Source organism: Erythrolamprus reginae, chromosome 4 (assembly GCF_031021105.1).
Source record: "Erythrolamprus reginae isolate rEryReg1 chromosome 4, rEryReg1.hap1, whole genome shotgun sequence".
NCBI lineage: Eukaryota > Metazoa > Chordata > Lepidosauria > Squamata > Dipsadidae > Erythrolamprus > Erythrolamprus reginae.
In genome coordinates, this window is record NC_091953.1 from 25420608 (window position 1) to 25440181 (window position 19574).

Sequence of the window (19574 nt, forward strand, 5' to 3'; positions counted from 1 at the left end):
AGGGATTTGTAGCCTTAAAAAATATAAATTGACACGAAATTCAGAAAGGATGGGGGGAGGGGCTTTTTGATCAAAATAAAAATATAAGTCTCAATTTTTCCAGTTCAATTTTCATATCATTATGTTCATAAATGTTCAAACTAGTTTTCCAGTTGAAAAAGTTTTCAAAAAGATTAAATTCAAGTACCTAAAAAAAATATTTTTGGTCCTGTCATATACGAACAGAAACAGATTTTAAGTTATGATTTTTTTTTGCCCAGAAAACAATTAGCCACCACCCCAAAAATATTTTTTGATGACCAGCATTGTTAAATTGAGTAAATGAATGCCTAAGATTTTAAAGAATATTTCGGATTTGGAGCATAAAAAAATAAAAAGTGAAAATGATTGCAAGCAGCCGAGGGGGGGGGGAGGCCTTATTTCTGATGTTAAAAAACCAGTAAGAATCATTTTTTTCAGTTCCTTTATATTTTTCTTATATTCAGAAATGTTCAAGCTACCAATCCCACACCAACTCCAGTAAAATAGAATGGATTTTGCAAGCAAAACTATCCATAAATTGAAAAAAAATCACAAAAACGGGGGGGGGCACATTTATGTGCAAAATAAACCAATAAGGATTAATTTTTTCATTTCAATTTTCATATCATTGTGTGCAGAAATGTTCAGACTACTTTCCAAGTGAAAAAAGTTTTCAAATTGACCAAACATAAGCACTTCAAATGAAGTGTTTTCGGTCCGGGTCGTATGTGACCCGAACATAACATTAGGAACTTTTTTTGCTCAGCAAAAACTAAGCCCCCCACCCCCCCAAAAAAATTCTCATAGAGAGAACCCCTGAAATGATGAAAAGTCATGAAATTTCAAGTTTCAGATATGCAGGGAAAATTTTTTACAGGGACTCAAACTTGGCTTCGGGTCACATACGACCCGAACAGAACAGCAGGGTTGCATGCCTGGGATAAACATATATCCATCCTAAGATAAAATACAGGAAATAGTATAAGGGCAGACTAGATGGACCATGAGGTCTTTTTCTGCCGAAAATCTTCTATGTGAAACCCCGCTGCCCAAGCAGGAGACCCTTACATCTGCCTCTACCTAGGATCGAACTCACAACCTCCTGATCGTGAGGCAAGAGCTTCAACTTCCAGTTTTGGCCAACGGATAGTTTGGGGCTGCGGAGTGGGGTGGAGTCGGGAGGGAAAGTTTCCCCCTTCCATGCCAACTTTTATTGGCAGGGAAGATAGAATTTGATGGAAGAGTATTATTATTATTATTATTATTATTATTATTATTATTATTATTATTATTATTATTATTATTATTATTATTATTATTATTATTCGCTGCTACATCAGGCAATCCTAGGTGCTTGGGAAGCACCGGACTGGTGATGAAATACGAAATCCAGCATAGTGATCTCGTTTGCTGTGTTTTATTGATAATGATGATGATGATAACAACAACAACAATAATAATAACAACAATAATAACAATAACATCAACAACAACTCATACAATAATATTAAAACCCATAAAAACAGTTCAAGACAATTTCAAACCAACAATTAAAAACAATTAAAACAGTTAAAAAACCACGATTGTCATTAATGGCAGGATTCCGGTGGCACACCATCAGATCAACGACCCCAGCCCTTCCAGAAAAGCCAGGACTTTTCCGAAGGCCAGTAGGGTGAGGGGATAGTCCGGATCTCAGGAGGTAGCTGGTACCAAAGAGTCGGAGCCGCCACAAAGAAGGCCCTTCGGCCGGCCCGACACTGTTTAGCTGAGGGGATCCGGAGAAGGCCAACCCTGTGGGCCCTTATCGATCACTGCGATTGGACACACACACACACACACACACACACACAATTGTGATTGCACACAGAGAAAGACACACACGCCAAGGGGCGTAGAACCAAAGTTAAGGGTGCTTCCCAGTTGCGCTGGATTCTAACCCTCCAAACCATCATCCCTAGAGAGGGCTATCGGCGGCCACGCGTGACGAATACCACGGTTCAAACAACGACCAGAAAGATTCCCATTTGGAAAGTTACTTCGGAACGCCTTCGAAAGAGAACGACCCGTCTTGGGAAAGTCCTCCGACTCCTTTTGGTTTGTTTGAATCTCGGGGGAAGTTCCTGCGCGCAAAAACGCACGGGTGTTCCCCCCCACCCACACCTTCTAGGAAAAGTACAACCGGAACCCAACCGGTGGGGGTGGGTGGGTTGCTGTTGGTTTCATTTCGAGAGAGGCTCCGGAGGAAAGTCGCAGCCTTTATCCCCTTGGCAGCCAAAGGAAAAAAATTAAAATAAAAACTTCCCGAGCCTAGGAAAGTGTGAAAGTTCCCTATAAGCCTCGCCTCGCACCGATTTGTATATTGCGCGCATGGAACTTTTTTCCGAAAGAATAGGTTCCACGTTGCATTTATATTTCTTTAGTTAAGTGCTATAAGAGGACTGGCTTGAAGTGGCGTCTTGATCGCCTGCCTTGCGCTCAAAACATTTTTTTTTTAAAATCCTCCCCCCAACACACACACTGAACCTTCTATCGGAGTAATTCTGCCTTTCTCTCCCTCCCTCCCTCCCTCGCTCTCTCTCTCTCTCTGTTTACGCACGCACACTCATACATAACATACAAGGACTGAATATTAGTCAGAATCCCGAGCTCATTGGAACATTTGTACACGGGCTATCATTAAGTGTTGTACCCCATCATTCTTGACAAACGTATATTTTATTTTATGTACACTAAGAGCATATGCATCAAATTCCTATTGTGTCCGATCACACCTGGCCAATAAAGAATTCTATTCTATTCCCATTCCCATTCCCATTCCCTTCCATCCCATCCCATCCCATCCCATTCCATTCCCATCCTATTCCCATTCCCATTCCATTCCCAATCCATCCCATTCCCAATCCATCCCATTCCCATTCCATTCCATTCCATTCCCAGCCCATCCCCATCCCATTCCCATTCCCATTCCATCCCCATCCCCATTCCATCCCATCCTATTCCCATCCCATTCCCATTCTATTTCCATCCCATCCCATCCCATTCCTATTCCATTGTATTCCATCCCATCCCATTCCCATCCCATCCACATCCACATCCCATTCCTATTCCATTGTATTCCATCCCATCCCATTCCCATCCCATTCCCATCCCATTCCCATCCCATTCCCATCCACATCCCATTCCATTCCCATTCCAATTCCCATTCCATTCCATCCAATCCCATTCCCATTCCATTCCCATTGCCTTTCCCATTCCCATTCTCATCCCATTCCATTTCCATTCCATTCCCATCCCATTCCATTCCTATTCCATTGTATTCCATCCCATCCTATTCCCATTCCCATTCCCATCCCATCCCATTCCATTCCATTCCCATTCCCATTACCATTCACATCCCATCCCATCCCATCCCATCCATTCCCATTCCAACTCCCATTCCATTCCATCCAATCCCATTCCCATTCCATTCCCATTGCCTTTCCCATTCCCATTCCATCCTATTCCCATTCCCATCCCATTCCCATTCCATTCCATTCTATTCTATTCCCAAAATCTTCAACCTTAGATTGGCTACAGTTGACTTCTCCCCTTTTCTAAGAGGTCTGTAAGGGGCCTGCATAAGCACACCATTGTGCCTACCATCCCTGTCCTACTGTCCTATTATCTTCCTTTATTATTACAGCACTACTATCCTATACTGTACCTGTTTGACAAATTAAATTAAATTAAATGAATGAATGAATGAATAAATAAATAAATAACCAACCAACCAACCAACCAACCAACCAACCAACCAACCAACCAACCAACCAACCAACCAACCCAGTGTTTTAGCAATGAGCTATGATTCTCTCTAGTTAAGCATTGCTAGATATCACCCAGGGTGTAAATGCAGCCTCCCTGTGTATCTTTCGAAGACTCAGTGCTATTAAATCAGTGAAGCTTACTAGGGAACAACTAAGCAACCCGTAACCTCCAAGATCTTAATTGTGAACCTAAACGATTCACCAACCACAAACCTCACCACACAATTCACCAGAACGAATGGTACAGGTGTTTTTCTGTGACTGGCTGAACAGGTGACCTCAGATCGTGTAATAGTTTTCGTCTACCTAGAAGACAGTAGGAAAGCACTTTGGCAACATTTTAGCCTGACCCAGAAAGAGAGAGAGAGAGAGAGAGAGAGAGAGAGCTTGTTGCCTGTGGCCGCGGAATTCTGGGAGTTGAAGTCCTCTGGGCTTAAAGTTGCCAAGGCTGAAGGCTCCTGCTCTAGGTACCCCAAGTCCACACATTAACTGGAGAGAATAATCGAGATGGCGTCTTTGTCGCAACACACAAAACACACACGCATACATAGAAATGCATAGAAATGCAATAATAAACAAAATAAATAAATGTATTAACTGGAGAGAACAATCGAGATGGCATCTTTGTCATACATACATACATCTTCCTTTATTATTACTTCCTATGTTATGTTTATATATACAGCACTACTATCCTATACTGTACCTGTTTGACAAATTAAATTAAATGAATGAATGAATGAATGAATAAATAAATAAATAACCAACCAACCAACCAACCAACCAACCAACCAACCAACCAACCAACCAACCAACCAACCAACCAACCAACCAACACATACATACATACATACATACATACATACATACATATACAATGCTCAAAAAAAATAAAGGGAACACTTAAACAACACAATATAAGTCCAAGTAAATCAAACTTCTGTGAAATCAAACTGTCCACTTAGGAAGCAACACTGATTGACAATCCATTTCACATGCTGCTGTGCACATTCAACTTTGTACAGAACAAAGCATTCAAATGAGAATATTTCATTCATTCAGATCTAGGATGTGTTCCTTGAGGGTTCCCTTTATTTTTTTTAGCAGTATACATACATACACACATATATACAGTATATGTGTGTATGTGTGTGTATTCAGAGGTTAACACTACCGCCCTATAAGCAGACTGCCCAGGTTCAAATCCCAGTAAGGTGGCTAGCTGATGAGAGCTAAATAGCTTGAAATTGATCTTTACTAGTCTCCCTTTTCATTCAGCAAAAATATGGTACATGCATACATACATGTGTGCACCCATACATACATACATACATACATACATACATACATACATACTGTTCTGCCGGCGTGTTTCAACCGCCCCCGTAATTACAGGGTAATTAGTTCAGGAAGACACACACCACACGATAAAAGGAAAACCTAAAAGTTTTTATAAACAGAAAAACAGAAACAGCTCCCTTTTTAAATGTCAAAGGGATTTTCTGGTACACACAAGGCACAGGTTAAATGCAATCCAATTGCTCACCCAATAACTGGGAAATTGAGTCCAAATCTAAAGTCCAGAGAGTCCACACACACAATCCTGAACAGCAAAAACCACGATCTTGACGAAACAATGAATCAGATAAACTGCCTTGAGGCTAAAACACCAGGTTGCACTTTTATCTGTAGCACTAATTACAGCAGCCCCACCCAACCACAGGTGGCCTCATTTTCTCTTGTAATAATCCTTCAGTTGTTGTCTCCTATGCATCACTCTACGCATGCATGGATGTGTCATTAATTTTTGTTCAGAATCCAAGGATAATACAGATGATTGATCTCCTCCTGGACTGTCTGCCAAACTCCCCTCTTCCCTGTCACTCACATTTCCTTGATCAGAGGAGGTTTCATCGGCAGATTCCATCGGGAGCAAAACAGGCCTGCGGCATGTGGATGTTTCCCCCACATCCACCAGCACATTTCTCGGGCAGGAGCTGGGCCAGAGCTAACCACAACACATACATACATACATACATACATACATACATACATACATACATACATACATACATCGGGAATCCAGAACATGATACCATGGTCTTTTGAGACTGAAAGATGTCAAGGCAATATATATTATATAAAATTTGTTTTCGTACATTTTCAGGGGTATGTGTATGTAAGTTTTGGTGCGTTGGGGTTTTTTCCCATGAAAGAAGGAGGGTGTTTATGCAAGGAGCTCGCACTGGTCATCTTCAGGCTGGTGGTTTGGCCTTCGTGCCGCTGCGAATAAAATGTGGTTGACAGCTCCCCATTTTATTGACACCAGCCTGAAGATGACGAGTGCCATCTCGTCCACACGTTGCAGAAATACTCTCGATCTTACGCAGGTGAAAAAAACCCGAGCACATCAATACTTACACACACACACACACACACACATTCATACAAAGTCAAAAACTCGGAGGAAGTCGGTAGATTAGCTGATGACAGCTGACTCGCGAGTGGGAGCACCAGATCCCAGACAGAGGGGCGAAAAAGGATCTCTATCCGCTTCTCCCCAGTCCTCCCCCCGGCAGGCAATGCTGTAGTGCACTGGGCCTGGCAGAGGGGGGGGGGTCCAAAAGAGTCATAAAGTGATTTATGGGCCTCCCAGGAAGCCCCCCCCCCAAACCCAATCTGTGAAGTGTAGAATCTCCTGGGAAAGGCAGGTTGCTGATTCTTCTTCTCTGGCCAGCGCTCTGGTTGTCGCGGATTCTGTGTTGTGGGTTTCAGCTCCCAGTCAAATTCCAAATAAACAAACAAATACAAAACTTTCCTTTGCAGATTGTTATCTGCCCCTTCTTCCCTCGGTCTTCTCTCTCTCTCTCTCTCTTTCTTTCATCCTTTCCTTTCCTCCCTTTCCTTTCCCTTCCTTCCTTCCCCCCTTTCTTTCCTTCCCTCCCTTTCCCTTCCTTCCTTCCCTCCCTTTCCTTTCCTTTCCTTCTTTCCTTTCCTATCATTCCTTTCCTATCCTTTCCTTTCCTTCCTTTCCTTTCCCTCCCCTTCCTTCCTAACTTCCTTCCTTCCTAACTAACTTCCTTCCTTCCTCCCTAACTTCCTTCCTTCCTAACTAACCAACCAACTTTCTTCCTTATCTCCCTCCCTCCCTCCCCACTCTTCCTCCCTCCCTCCCCCCTCCCTCCCTCCCCCCTCTCTCCCTCTTAAGACAGTTTAAGCTTAAAAACAGGATTTTTATTTTTTTTTTTGCAAAAAAGAGCAAACTTTACATCGGCCCTTCGGCGAAGCGCAGCTGCCTTGTGAGCTCAGCTAGAGCCAACCTACCGGTACAATTCGCCCTCGAGGAACCCGAAGTGGCTCGATTTCAAGTGGGAGCGATGATTATTCCCAGGCCGGTGTGAAAAAACAAAACAAAACTTCGCAGGCAACAATCGTCGATCAAATGCCGCTCGACGCATTTCGAGCAATAGGAATAGAATAGAATAGAATTTTATTGGCCAAGTGTGATTGGACACACAAGGAATTTGTCTTGGTGCAAATGCTCTCAGCGTACATAAAAGAAAAAGATCATTTGTCAAGAATCATGTGGTACAACCCTTAATGATTGTCATAGGGGTCAAATAAGCAATGAAGAAACAATCAATATTAATAAAGATCTTAGGATGCAAGCAACAAGTTACAGTCCTACAGTCCTAAGTGGGAGGAAAAGGATGATAGGAATGATGAGAAAAACTAGTAGAATAGAAGGGCAGATTTAGTAAAAAGTCTGACAGTGTTGGGGGAATTATTTGTTTAGTAATCAAAATAGAAAAGGTGGAGGAAGATGGGAAAGAATGGTAGGGTCAGGACTCTTGATAGAAGAAATAAAGCGCAAACGTTCTCGGTAAGAGACTTTTAACAGTAACAGAGTTGAAAGGGACATTGGAGGTCATCTAGTCCAACCCTCGCTCACGCAGAAGACCCTATAGCAGGGATTCGAACCGCCAAACTTGCCGGTCTTTCTGATCAACAAAGCTCAGTGTCTTAGCTACTAAGCCCCCTAGTCAGGCGACCCCGCACTCCTTTGATGTCAAGGCGTTTCTCCAACCCCCCCCCCTTCTCTTTCTCCCCTCCTCTCACTTTGAAATTACGGCTCGACAAGATGTAAAAGACGGAGTGTAAAAGAAACCCAGATAATGGAAATTAATTTATATTCTGTCTTGAATAACAAAACACAAACGCGAACCCTCGCCAGTTCAGCAGTTCGAATCTCACCGCCGGCTCAAGGTTGACTCAGCCTTCCATCCTTCCCAGGTGGGTAAAATAAGGACCCAGATTGAAGGGGGCAATATGCTGACTCTGTAAACCGCTTAGAGAGGGCTGTAAAAGCACTACGAAGCGGCGTATAAGTCTAAGTGCTATGGCTATAAATGCTATTATCCGAAACTTTCAAACCTGAGAGACGCAGTTTGGATGCAGTCCTTCGAGGGTGGGTGAAGACCTCTTTGCTTCACGCCTCCTGGAAAGAAAGGCTGGCCGGGAATGACGAAATATTTGGGCTCTTTTCTTTAAAAAAATAAATAAATTAGTTTCAAGGAAACTAAAAGCAAACGCGCAGCCCCCCACCGAAGTTTCCGATCTGTGTGCAGGTGATGGGTCAACCTTTGCCGCATGCTTGGTTCCCTGCCAAGCAAGTTTAGGAGCGTTGGTCCTTTTTCAAGGTTGACTCAGCCCTCCATCCTTCCGAGGTGGGTCAAATGAAGACCCAGATTATTGGGGGCAAGAGGCTGATTCTGTAAACCGCTTAGAGAGGGCTGTAAAAACCACTAAGGAGCGGTGTATAAGTCTAAATATTTATTTTATTTTATTTATTTATTTTGTCCAATACACAATAATACACAATGAAGGTTACAGAGGATATAGTAGAGAAGAAATACGAGATATAGGAGAGACTATAGGACAGGGGACGGAAGGCACTCTAGTGCGCTTATGTACGCCCCTTAAATACTAAATACTAAATGCTAATGCTTAAATACTAAAATACTTAAATACTAAATGCTAATGCTACTTTCTCTTTACGAAGGGAAGAACCGGGTTAGCACAGCCTGTATGGCTTGACCGCCTGTCTGTCTGTGTTTTGTGTGTGTGTGTGTGTGTGTGTGTGTGTGTGTGTGTTGTGTTTTTGTTTTAAAGTGACGCACCCCGAAGTCTCCTACCAAACTAGCCACTTGAATGGAAGCGCCGCTCTCCTAACTTTTGCAATCGATCTTAGTCAGTTCAGCCCGCGGTGGCTTCTCTTCGCCTTATTCCCTTCCCTTTTCTTTTTAAAAAAAATTATTTTATTAAGACAAAACAAAACACCAACAGACATAAAACCTATACAGGGGCTCCTAGCTGGAAAAAAAAAGGGAATACTTAAACAACGCAATATAACTCCAAGTTATATCCGCTCTAATCAGAAATTTCCGGAGTAAAAATTATAGGAACATTTTCATGCAAAGATACCTATTCTTATATTCCTTACCAGATCTTTCTTTGTTATATACAGTACTTAGCAGTTCTAATACTATACTGCTCAAAAAAATAAAGGGAACGCTCAAAGAACACATCTTAGATCCGAATGAATGAAATATTCTTATTGAATACTTTTGTTCTGTACAAAGTTGAATGTGCTAACAACATGTGAATTTGATTGTCAATCAGTGCTGCTTCCTAAGTGGACAGTTTGATTTCACAGAAGTTTGATTTACTTGGAGTTATAGAATAGAATAGAATAGAATTCTTTATTGGCCAAATGTGATTGGACGCACAAGGAATTTGTCTTGGTGCATATGCATATATTGTGTTGTTTAATTGTTCCCTTTATTATTATTATTATTTTTATCAGTGTATTTACAATTTAGCATATTTACACATTTATGGCTGTTGACTTGTTTATAGTATTCTTCCCTTTCCGATTTATTGTTGTAAGCCGCCCTGAGTCCCACGAGCGGGATTGGGCGGCATAGAAGTGAAATAAATAAATAGAAGTCAAATGTTTCCAAATGTAAAATAATGCACTTGGGGAAAAGGAATCCTCAATCTGAGTATTGTATTGGCAGTTCTGTGTTAGCAAAAACTTCAGAAGAGAAGAATTTGGGGGTAGTGATTTCTGACAGTCTCAAAATGGGTGAACAGTGCGGTCAGGTGGTAGGGAAAGCAAGTAGAATGCTTGGCTGCATAGCTAGAGGTATAACAAGCAGGAAGAGGGAGATTGTGATCCCGCTGTATAGAGCGCTGGTGAGACCACATTTGGAATACTGTGTTCAGTTCTGGAGACCTCACCTACAAAAAGATATTGATAAGATTGAACGGGTCCAAAGATGGGCTACAAAAATGATGGAAGGCCTTAAGCATAAAACTTATCAGGAAAGACTTCATGAACTCAATCTGTATAGTCTGGAGGACGGAAGGGAAAGGGGGGACACGATCAAAACATTTAAATATGTTAAGTTAAAGGGTTAAATAAGGTTCAGGAGGGAAGTGTTTTTAATAGGAAAATGAATACAAGGACAAGGGGGCACAATCTGAGGTGAGTCGGGGGAAAGATCAGAAGCAACGTGAGAAAATAATATTTGACTGAATGAGTAGTAGATGCTTGGAACAAACTTCCAGCAGACATGGTTAGTAAATCCACAGCAACTGAATTTAAACATGCCTGGGATGAACATAGATCCATCCTAAGATAAAATACAGGGAATACAGTAGTGTAAGGGCAGACTAGATGGACTGTGAGGTCTTTTTCTGCCATCAGTCTTCTATGTTTCTATGAATAAATAGAAGTCAAATGAATAAATAGGAGTCAAATGAATAAATAGGAGTCAAATGAATAAATAGGAGTCAAATGAATAAATAGGAGTCAAATGAATAAATAGGAGTCAAATGAATAAATAGGAGTCAAATGAATAAATAATATATGGATATAATTGATAACTATAAATAGCACAATAAAAATGTAAACAATTGATATATGGATTAGATAAAGCAATGGGATATATAAAGCTTGCTTTTTGATTCACCAGGAATGGAAACAAAATGGAAATGAAATACTATGTAACCCTTTTCCTTTCTTTTTCTATTTCTTCTATTTTCTTTTCTCTCTTTTTGTCTCTCTGTCCATCTTTCTTGTTTCTCTTTCTTTTCTTTCGCTAGGTGTTTCCCTTTTCCCCCTCTTCTCCCTATCCTTTCTTTTCTTTCTCTTAATTACATGGTTGTAATAGTCGTTTATTATTCTTTTTGAATGGTATTGTTTTTCTATTTGTGAATAAAAACTTATTTTTTTTTTTTTTAAAAAAAGTAAAAAAATGAATAAATCCGGAACTCAGAAGCGTCCGTACCAGAGGGCCTCTGAGCTGGTGCAGAGTGCCCTTAGCAGGGGGGGGGGTGTCACTGCGCCACCGCTTCCCTTCCCGGGTCGAGAGGCGAAGGCCAGGCCGGCTCTTGGCAACCCCCCAACCCCTCTTTCTCTCTCTGTCACACGCACCCCGTCTTTCCGCCTTACCGGGTCCCCCCGCCGCGGGTTTCCTCATCCAGTCGCAGAGGTTCCGCCGCTGCCCGCCAGGGGAGAGAGGATCGGAGCCCAGCGCCGGGTGGAGAGACTGCATTAGCCCCGCAGAAGTGGGCACCCCGCAAGGAGGCGCCGGGGGTCCCTGGGAAGGGTGATGCGGGTGCGGGAGGTAGTCACCGGCGGGGCTGTAAGCCAAGGCGCCCGGGCTGAGTCCGTGCAAGGAGCCGGCCGTCCCGGGGCCCCCCGCCTGCCCGTAGCCGTTCCAGTCGTCTCGCAGGGGGGCCCCGTAGGCAGCCGGCCAGGGCGAGCCGGGCGATTGAGCCGCATTGTCCAGCCCGAGCCCGGCGGGCACATGGTAAGGGCCGTAGTCCGGGTACTGCGGGGCGCCCACGAAGTTTTGCGCGGCGCTCAAGTTCAGCCCCCCGGCGTGGCGCACGGAACCGGGGTACATGGACGAGGGGCTCTCTTTCTCCAGCAGGTAGCTGACGTACATGGTGGTCGCAGGCGAGCGGCGCTTCTCTACATGCTGCTGCGGCGGGGGGGAGAGGTTGGAGAAGCGGCCGGTGGGGAGGGCGCAAGGGCTGAGCCTGGCCGGCCTTTGAGAAGGGGCGCCGCTTCGTCCGGGCGCAAAAGACGCGCCGCGCCGGCTTTTTTTTTTTGGGGGGGGGGAGCTGCAGAGGAGAGAACGGTTCTTGAAGTGGCTCTCTTGGAAATGGCCAGGCCAGGCCCACGACCCGAGGCAGGTGACGTGGAGAGAGGGAGGAGGGAGGGAGGGAGGGGAAAGGAAAGTAGAGGAGAGGAGAAGAGAAGAGAGGAGAGGAGAGAAAGAGAGAGAAAGAAAGAAAGAAAGAGAGAGGGGGGCGGGGACAGGCAGGCACCTGGAGAGGGGGTGTCCGTCGCGCTGCCCTCCTCGCCCCCCAAGCAAGATTTGCATTTAAAAGGATAAAGCGAGAGGGCAGCGACCCGATCGCGGCGACAATTAGCCCGGCGTTTTATGGTTTTAAGAGCTTCCTTCTTCCATTGCAACCTGGTGCACTTTAACCTCCAATCTTGGCAGGTTCAAAGGACTCAAGCCGAAGGGCTTGCAAAAGAGAAAGCGGCTGGGGGTCGGGGGACCGAGAGGGTGGGGGGCGGCTGGGTAGATAAGTCGGTGAAGGAAGGGGTCGGGTGGGAATGGAAACTCAGGAAAGCCTGGGAAGTTTGGGTGAAGGGTGGGTGCAGGAGGCGCTCGGGTATCTGTGCGCGCGTGTAAGGGTGGTGTAAGAAAGAAAAGAAAAGGGTGAAAGGAAGGGGGGAAGGAAGGAAGAGAGAAAGAAAGAAAGAAGAAGAGGAAGGAGAGGAAAAAAGGAAGGAAGGAAGAGAGAAAGAAAAAGGAGAGAAAGGAAGGAAGGAAGGGAAAAAGGAAAGAAGGAGAAAGGAAGAAAGAAAGGAAGGGAGAAAGGGAGGAAGGAAGGAAGGAGAGGAAGGAAGGAAAGAAGGAAGAAGGAAAGGGGGAAAGGAAGAGAAAGGAAGAAAGAAAGAAAAAAGAAGAGAAAGGAAGGAAGGAAGGAGAGAAAGGAAATAAAAAAGAAAAAAGAAGAAAAGGGAAGGAAGGAAGGAAGAAGAGAAAGAAACGAAGGAAGGAAGGAAGGAGAGAAAGGAAGAAAGAAAGGAAGAAAGAAGAGAAAGGAATGAAGGAACGAAGAAAGAAAGAAGATATTGGGGGAGACCTAGGGATTGAGGGAAGGAAAAAACTCCCTAAACCCCAATAACTTCTGCAAAATAATTTAAAGAGGGAACCTGACAGGCTATGTAACTCAGGGGTCTCCAACCTTGGGTTAGATAGCAAAGCTGGCTGGGGAATTCTGGGAATTGAAGTCCTCCAGGCTTAAAGTCGCCAAGCTGGGAGACCCCTCATCTAACCCCACACCTCGTTGCTTTCAAAGGAAAGTTTGCCAGCGCCTATTCTCCACTTCAAAGGGTGGGGGCTTGCTTAGATACTCGCGGGAGATTCTTCTCCGCCCTCTTAAAAGCAGTTCTAAAAAAAGGAGGAAACATTTGCACATTAATAATCTTTTGCAAGAATCATCCCAGAGAAGCGGGAAGGGAAGCGTTCAGTAGCCCTAATGACAACTTCTTTTTTTAAAAAAAAGCCGGTAAGTGTATTTCGAACATGAAATACACTTTGGGGGGTTTCTTTGGGGTTTTGTCATAAGCCCAGTAAAGCTTTCTTTCCCTTATCTGGCTGTCACCCTGAAAGAAAGACTTGTAAGAAAGTGCCCCGGTTGCAAGAACACCTGAACCCTAAATTTATCACTCAGGGGATGCCAGTCAACTAGAATTCTTTTGCCAACTTTAGAAGGGGCACAATTTTAATTTTAGTTGTGAGCTACCTACAGTCTCTGCGGAGCTGGGTGGCATACAAATTAAATAAATAAAAAAGAAAGAAAGAAATAGAAAGAAAGAAAGAAAGAAAGAAAGAAAAAAGAGAAAGAAAGAAAGGGAGAGAGAGAGAGGAAAAAAAGAAAGAAAGAGAGGAAGGGAGGGAGGGAGAAAGAAAGAGAAAGAAGGTAATAAAGAAAGAGAGAGAGAGAGAGAAAGAAAGGGAGAAAGAGGGAGAAAAAAGGAAACAAAGAGAGAGAGAGAAAGGAAGAAAGGAAGAAAGAAAGAAAGGGAGAAAGAGAGAGCGAGAGAAAGAAAGAAAGGGAGAGAGAGAGAGAAAAAAAGAAAGAAAGAGAGGGAGGGAGGGAGGGAGAAAGAAAGAGAAAGAAGGTAATAAAGAAAGAGAGAGAGAGAGAAAGAAAGGGAGAAAGAGAGAGAAAAAAGGAAACAAAGAGAGAGAGAGAAAGGAAGAAAGAAAGAAAGGGAGAAAGAGAGAGCGAGAGAAAGAAAGAGAGAAAGAGAGAGAGAAAGAAGGAAAGAAAGAAAGAAAGGGAGAGAGATAGAGAAACAGAGAGGGAGAAAGAGAGAGAGAGAGAAAAAGAAGGTAAGAAAGAAAGAAATAAAGAGATAGAGAGAAAGAAAGAAAGAAAGAAAGAAAGGGAGAAAGAGAGAGCGAGAGAGAAAGAAGGAAAGGAAGAAAGAAAGAAAGCGAAAGAAAGGAAAGGGAAGGGAAGAAAGGGAAGGGAAGGAAGGAAGGAAAGTAAAGGGAAAGAAGGAAGGAAAGGAAGGAAAAGAAAGGAAGAAAGGAAGAAAGAAAAGAAGAAAGAAAGAAAGAACCTAGCTAGTTCTTAAGTGCGTGGAAAATGGGGGGAAATCTTTCCACTTTGGGGGTGGGGGAAATAGCTGATTCATCCGGAGCAGAACCGGGTCAGGTTGCTTGTGCCTGGGTGTGTAGTAGATGCCACCGTCTCTGGCTCGCGCACCTCTTGCACGGCGCCCGGGACAAGGTGAAAAGTTAATGCATGAAAGCAAACCCGCGACTCTGGCTGGGCGCTGGCCCGGAGGAGGAGAGGGGGGGGGGGAAGAGAAGAGAAGAAAAGAAAAGGAGGAGGGGGCTCGGCGCATCTTCAAAGGGCAAAGCCGGTCTCCTCCAGGAAGCCCTGCAGGGCGAAAAGAGCATTCTCATATCAAAGTCACATTTCGTATCTTCTTTTGCCGAGACGCTGCGATTTGGATTTCGCGATCAGGTCACGGAGTTAACCAAACCCCACCAGGCCCGAGGAACACCTGGCAGTCTCGGTGCGTCCCCAGGGCGCTCTTCCCCACGTTCTCCTCTCTCTCACTCTCCTCTTTTACTTCCGTTTCTCTCTCTCTTTCTCTGTTTCACTCTCTCTCTCTCTCTTTCTCTCTATCTGTGGCTGTGTTTCTCTCTCCCTCTGTTTCTCTTTCTGTTTCTTTCTCTCTATTTTCCCATTTCTCTCTCTCTCTTTTTCTCTGTTTTTCTCTCTTTCTGTTTCTCTCTTTCTCTCTGTTTCTTCCGAGAGGGGTGGCATACAAATCTAATAAATTATTATTATTAATTATTATTATTATTCTCTCTCTTTTTATCTCTCTGTCTCTCACTTTTCAGTTTCTGATCATCTCTCTGTCTCTCTTTCTCTTTCTCTCTGTCTCTCTCTTTCTCTCCGTTTCTTTCTCTCTCTTTCTTTCTCTGTTTCTCTTTCTGTTTCTGTCTCTCTCTTTCCCCTGTTTCTCTCTCTCTCTCTGTTTCTCTCTTTCTGTCTCTCTTTCTCTTTTTCTCTCTCTATCTCTTTCTCTCTCTCTTTCCCCCTCTGTTTCTCTCTGTCTCTCTTTCTCTGTCTCTCTTTCTCTTTTTCTCTCAGTTTCTCTCTCTCTTTCCCCCTTTGTTTCTCTCTGTTTCTCTCTGTCTCTCTTTCTTTCTGTCTCTCTTTCCCTCTGTCTCTCTTTCTCTTTCTCTCTCTCTCTCTTCCCCCTCTCTTTTTCCTCTTTCACTCTGTTTCTCTCTTTTTCTCAGTGAAAATATTTACTGTTAGATTACCTACCAAATTTTATACACCATACAGAACAATCTAGATACGTCTTTTGATTATTTAATAATAAAAGTGATGATGTTTTATGGGAATGGCAGAATAATTTTCTTTTCTCATAAATTGCCGCACGAATCCCAGCGACCGATTAGGTCCCACAGAGTGGGCCTTCTCCGGGTCCCGTCAACTAAACAATGTCGGTTGGCGGGCCCCAGGGGAAGAGCCTTCTCTGTGGCGGCCCCGACTCTCTGGAACCAACTTCCCCCAGAGATTAGAACTGCCCCTACTCTCCTTGTCTTTCGTAAGCTCCTTAAAACCCACCTTTGCCATCAGGCATGGGGGAACTGAAACACCTCCCCCGGGCATGTACAATTTATGCATGGTATGTTTGTGTGTGTGCTTGTTAGCAAATGGGGTTCTTTTTTAAAACTTTTTAAAATATTTTAAATTTATTTGGATTTGTTACGATTGTTATATTTTGCTCTGAGCTGCCCTGAGTCCGCGGAGAGGGGCGGCATACAAATCTAAACAATAAATAAATAAATAAATAAATAATAAATAAATAAATAAATAAATAAATAAATAAATAAATAAATAAATAAATAAATAAACAAACAAACAAACAAACAAACAAACAAACAAACAAACAAACAAACAAACAAATAAATAAATAAATAAATAATACACTGATTGAATTTTGCAGCAATGGCTTCTCTTGATTTGTTTTATTTTATATTTTTTGTTTGCTTCAAATGGTCCTTCTGGGCCAGAAAGGCACCAACCAAATGTCTTTAACATATAATAAGTAATATTGAAAATCAATATTAATATTCAATCAATATTAACTCTTGGTTGAAAAGGGAGTCTCTTCTCAGCTTTGATGGTTTTTTTTGGGGGGGGGGAGATATATTTTTTCCCTATATAAACTCACCTTGGACCCAACAATAATCTTCCTTTTGGGTCAAATAAAGGCTACCTGCAATTTTTTAAGCAAACATGCTTAAAATTGCTAGGCAGCCCATGCAGGTTTTAAGTGGCCGTTCTGATGAACACTTGTTTGCATGAAGAAAGCTGGGAGTTACTATTATTTCAATAAGGAATCGTGTGATGCCAGATGCCAAAGAAAGCAGCTGGAGACAACAAAGAAACTTGGTTCCAAGACTTGGTGATCACTAAGAAGTCATTAAATTGCTTTTCTTTACTGTTGTTCCTTTTCTGAACCGTTTTCTTTTTAAGTACTAATAAGGAGCATTACATAAAGTAAAACCCAGTAAAGGGCTGCTGCCCCCATGGGGTGATGGGACACAGTGGAGTTAGTATGTTTATGCACTATTTATTGAATACTTAATAGTTTTTTTAATTGTCCTTCCTTCTCTAGTACCTTAGTGTGATCCTTAATTACTTTTAAAATAGGAAATAATTAAGTAGTATGTTTTTACCCATAAATGCTTCAATCATTTTAACCATTATCTAGAACTGAACTTTTATAGCAATGAAAGAAAATTGAGCTACTTGCCTAATCTGTTATCAGACTGAACCTTGTGGGTTCGGTACAAAACCTTAAAATTTGACTGTGCTCCGCAACAAATAATGCTGTCTAGCATTTGTCCTTTTTGTTGCTATTCCAATAATGTGACTTAATCAACTGAAAAAGAGTCCAAGCATCTGTTTGAAAACTTATCTTGGTTGGTAAGCCACTCCCCCCGCACCTGACCTTTAAGCCACCTCTAGTCACATGATTGTCAAGCCACTCCCACCTAGTCATATGGCTGGCAAGCCACTCCCCCAGTCACCTGACCTTTAAGCCACCTCCAGTGACATGATTGTCAAGCCACTCCCACCTAGTCACATGGCTGGCAAGCCACTCCCCCAGTCACCTGACCTTTAAGCCACCTCCAGTGACATGATTGTCAAGCCACTCCCACCTAGTCACATGGCTGGCAAGCCACTCCCCCAGCACCTGACCTTAAAGCCACCTCCAGTCACATGATTGTCAAGCCACTCCCACCTAGTCACATGGCTGGCAAGCCACTCCCCCAGTCACCTGACCTTTAAGCCACCTCCAGTCACATGATTGTCAAGCCACTCCCACCTAGTCACATGGCTGGCAAGCCACTCCCCCAGCACCTGACCTTAAAGCCACCTCCAGTCACATGATTGTCAAGCCACTCCCACCTAGTCACATGGCTGGCAAGCCACTCCCCCCAGTCACCCGACCTTTAAGCCACCTCCAGTCACATGATTTTCAAGCCACTCCCACCTAGTCACATGGCTGGCAAGCCACTCCTGCCTGGTCAGATGACCATCAAGCCACACCAATAAAGTAAGCCACGCCCATGGCATGGCGGTAAAATTTTTGGCAGCCCATTACTGGTAAAACCTAAATAGCAAAATTGGGTTGGGGAAACTACGAAGCTATGACTGCTGACTGCCGACGTCCTTCAATTTCCCATTTCATATCTCACCAGGCTCAAGGTTGACTCAGCCTTAGACCTCCTTCCGAGGTCATTAAAATGAGGACCCAGATTGTTGGGGGCAATATGCTTAGAGAGGGCTGTAAAGCACTGTGAAGTGGTATATAAATCTAAATGCTATTGCTATTGCTATTATAGGTCACCAACCTGTGTCTGAAAGCAATTAAGCCAGTACAGGAAGAGGAAGAGGAATAGGAGAGGAAAGGAAGAAGAAGAAAGGAAATGGAAGAGGGGAGGGGAGAAGGAAGGGGAGGGATTACAGCTACAGCTATGGAATATGGGAACTTTCCTAACTACATCAGCAAGCCACCATCAAATAAGCTTCAATTATTTTGTAATAATTACACTACCTTTGTTACAATTAAACAACCTTTAAAGATTTTGTTATGATTAAATAAGCATTTATGATTTTGTTATGATTAAATAAGCATTTATGATTTTGTTATGATTAAATAAGCATTTATGATTTTGTTATGGTTAAATAAGCATTTATGATTTTGTTATGATTAAATAAGCATTTATGATTTTGTTATGTTAAATAGGTGCATTTTATATTAATACATTGGAAATTATCTGATCTTTATTTTACAAATGTATTTATCTTTTTTTTAAAAAATCATATTAGTGGTCTGTGGGACTTAAAAGTATGACCTTGGTGGTCCCTGAGGTCCACAAGGTTGGGGACCTTTGCTATAGAGTTCTACCTTAAGCTTAGTGTTCAATAGATACGTAGGAATTCAAGTTCCATTATGGTTTGTCAACCATCTGGAAAGCAATGGTTTGAAGAAGGAATTTGGGAATATGGGGAGAAAGCAAGGTTGGTTCATCAATGCTGCCTGTGTTGAGACATGCTTGATCCTGATAAATAGGGCTAGCCCACACAAAAGGTTCAGGCATAAACCCAGACTGTGTAACCTAGTGATGGATTTCTGTTGGGAATGACTGGGTGGTAATGGGGGACTTCTGGCTTTCAGATGCCTCCATTCAAAGTTTAATTTGCTACAACTTTCTCGTCTGCTCCAAGTCTGCATTCTCACCACAGGCTTTGCTTATTGATAAGTGATGCTTTTTTCAAATAATAATTTAAACTGTTAGTGATGGTATTTAAGGCCCTGTGCTCAAACACACCAAATTACTTGGCGACCTGGTATACACCATCTAGGGACCTACATTTGGCAGGGAAGGGTCGGTTGACTGTTCCACAGACATGTACAGCAACATCAGAATTGTGGGCCTTTCAAGATCTGGCCCCATGTCTGTGGAACAATCTTCCCTTACCCTCTTAGGTAGAAGAGCGTTTTCTCCGCTTCTGCAAGGCATTGAAGACATTCCTCTT

At 43.0% G+C, this 19574-nt stretch overlaps 1 protein-coding gene across 1 annotated transcript in view; it reads right to left on the reverse strand.

Annotated features, from left to right (window-relative positions):
* Positions 1-11848, reverse strand: part of CDX2 (caudal type homeobox 2) — a 37292-nt gene extending 25444 nt beyond the window's left edge. Inside the window, exon 1 of the mRNA XM_070751694.1 lies at positions 11350-11848. Coding sequence (XP_070607795.1) covers positions 11350-11848 — 499 coding nt within the window. The remainder of the gene's footprint in view (positions 1-11349) is intronic.
* Between the last annotated feature and the right edge of the window lie 7726 nt (positions 11849-19574).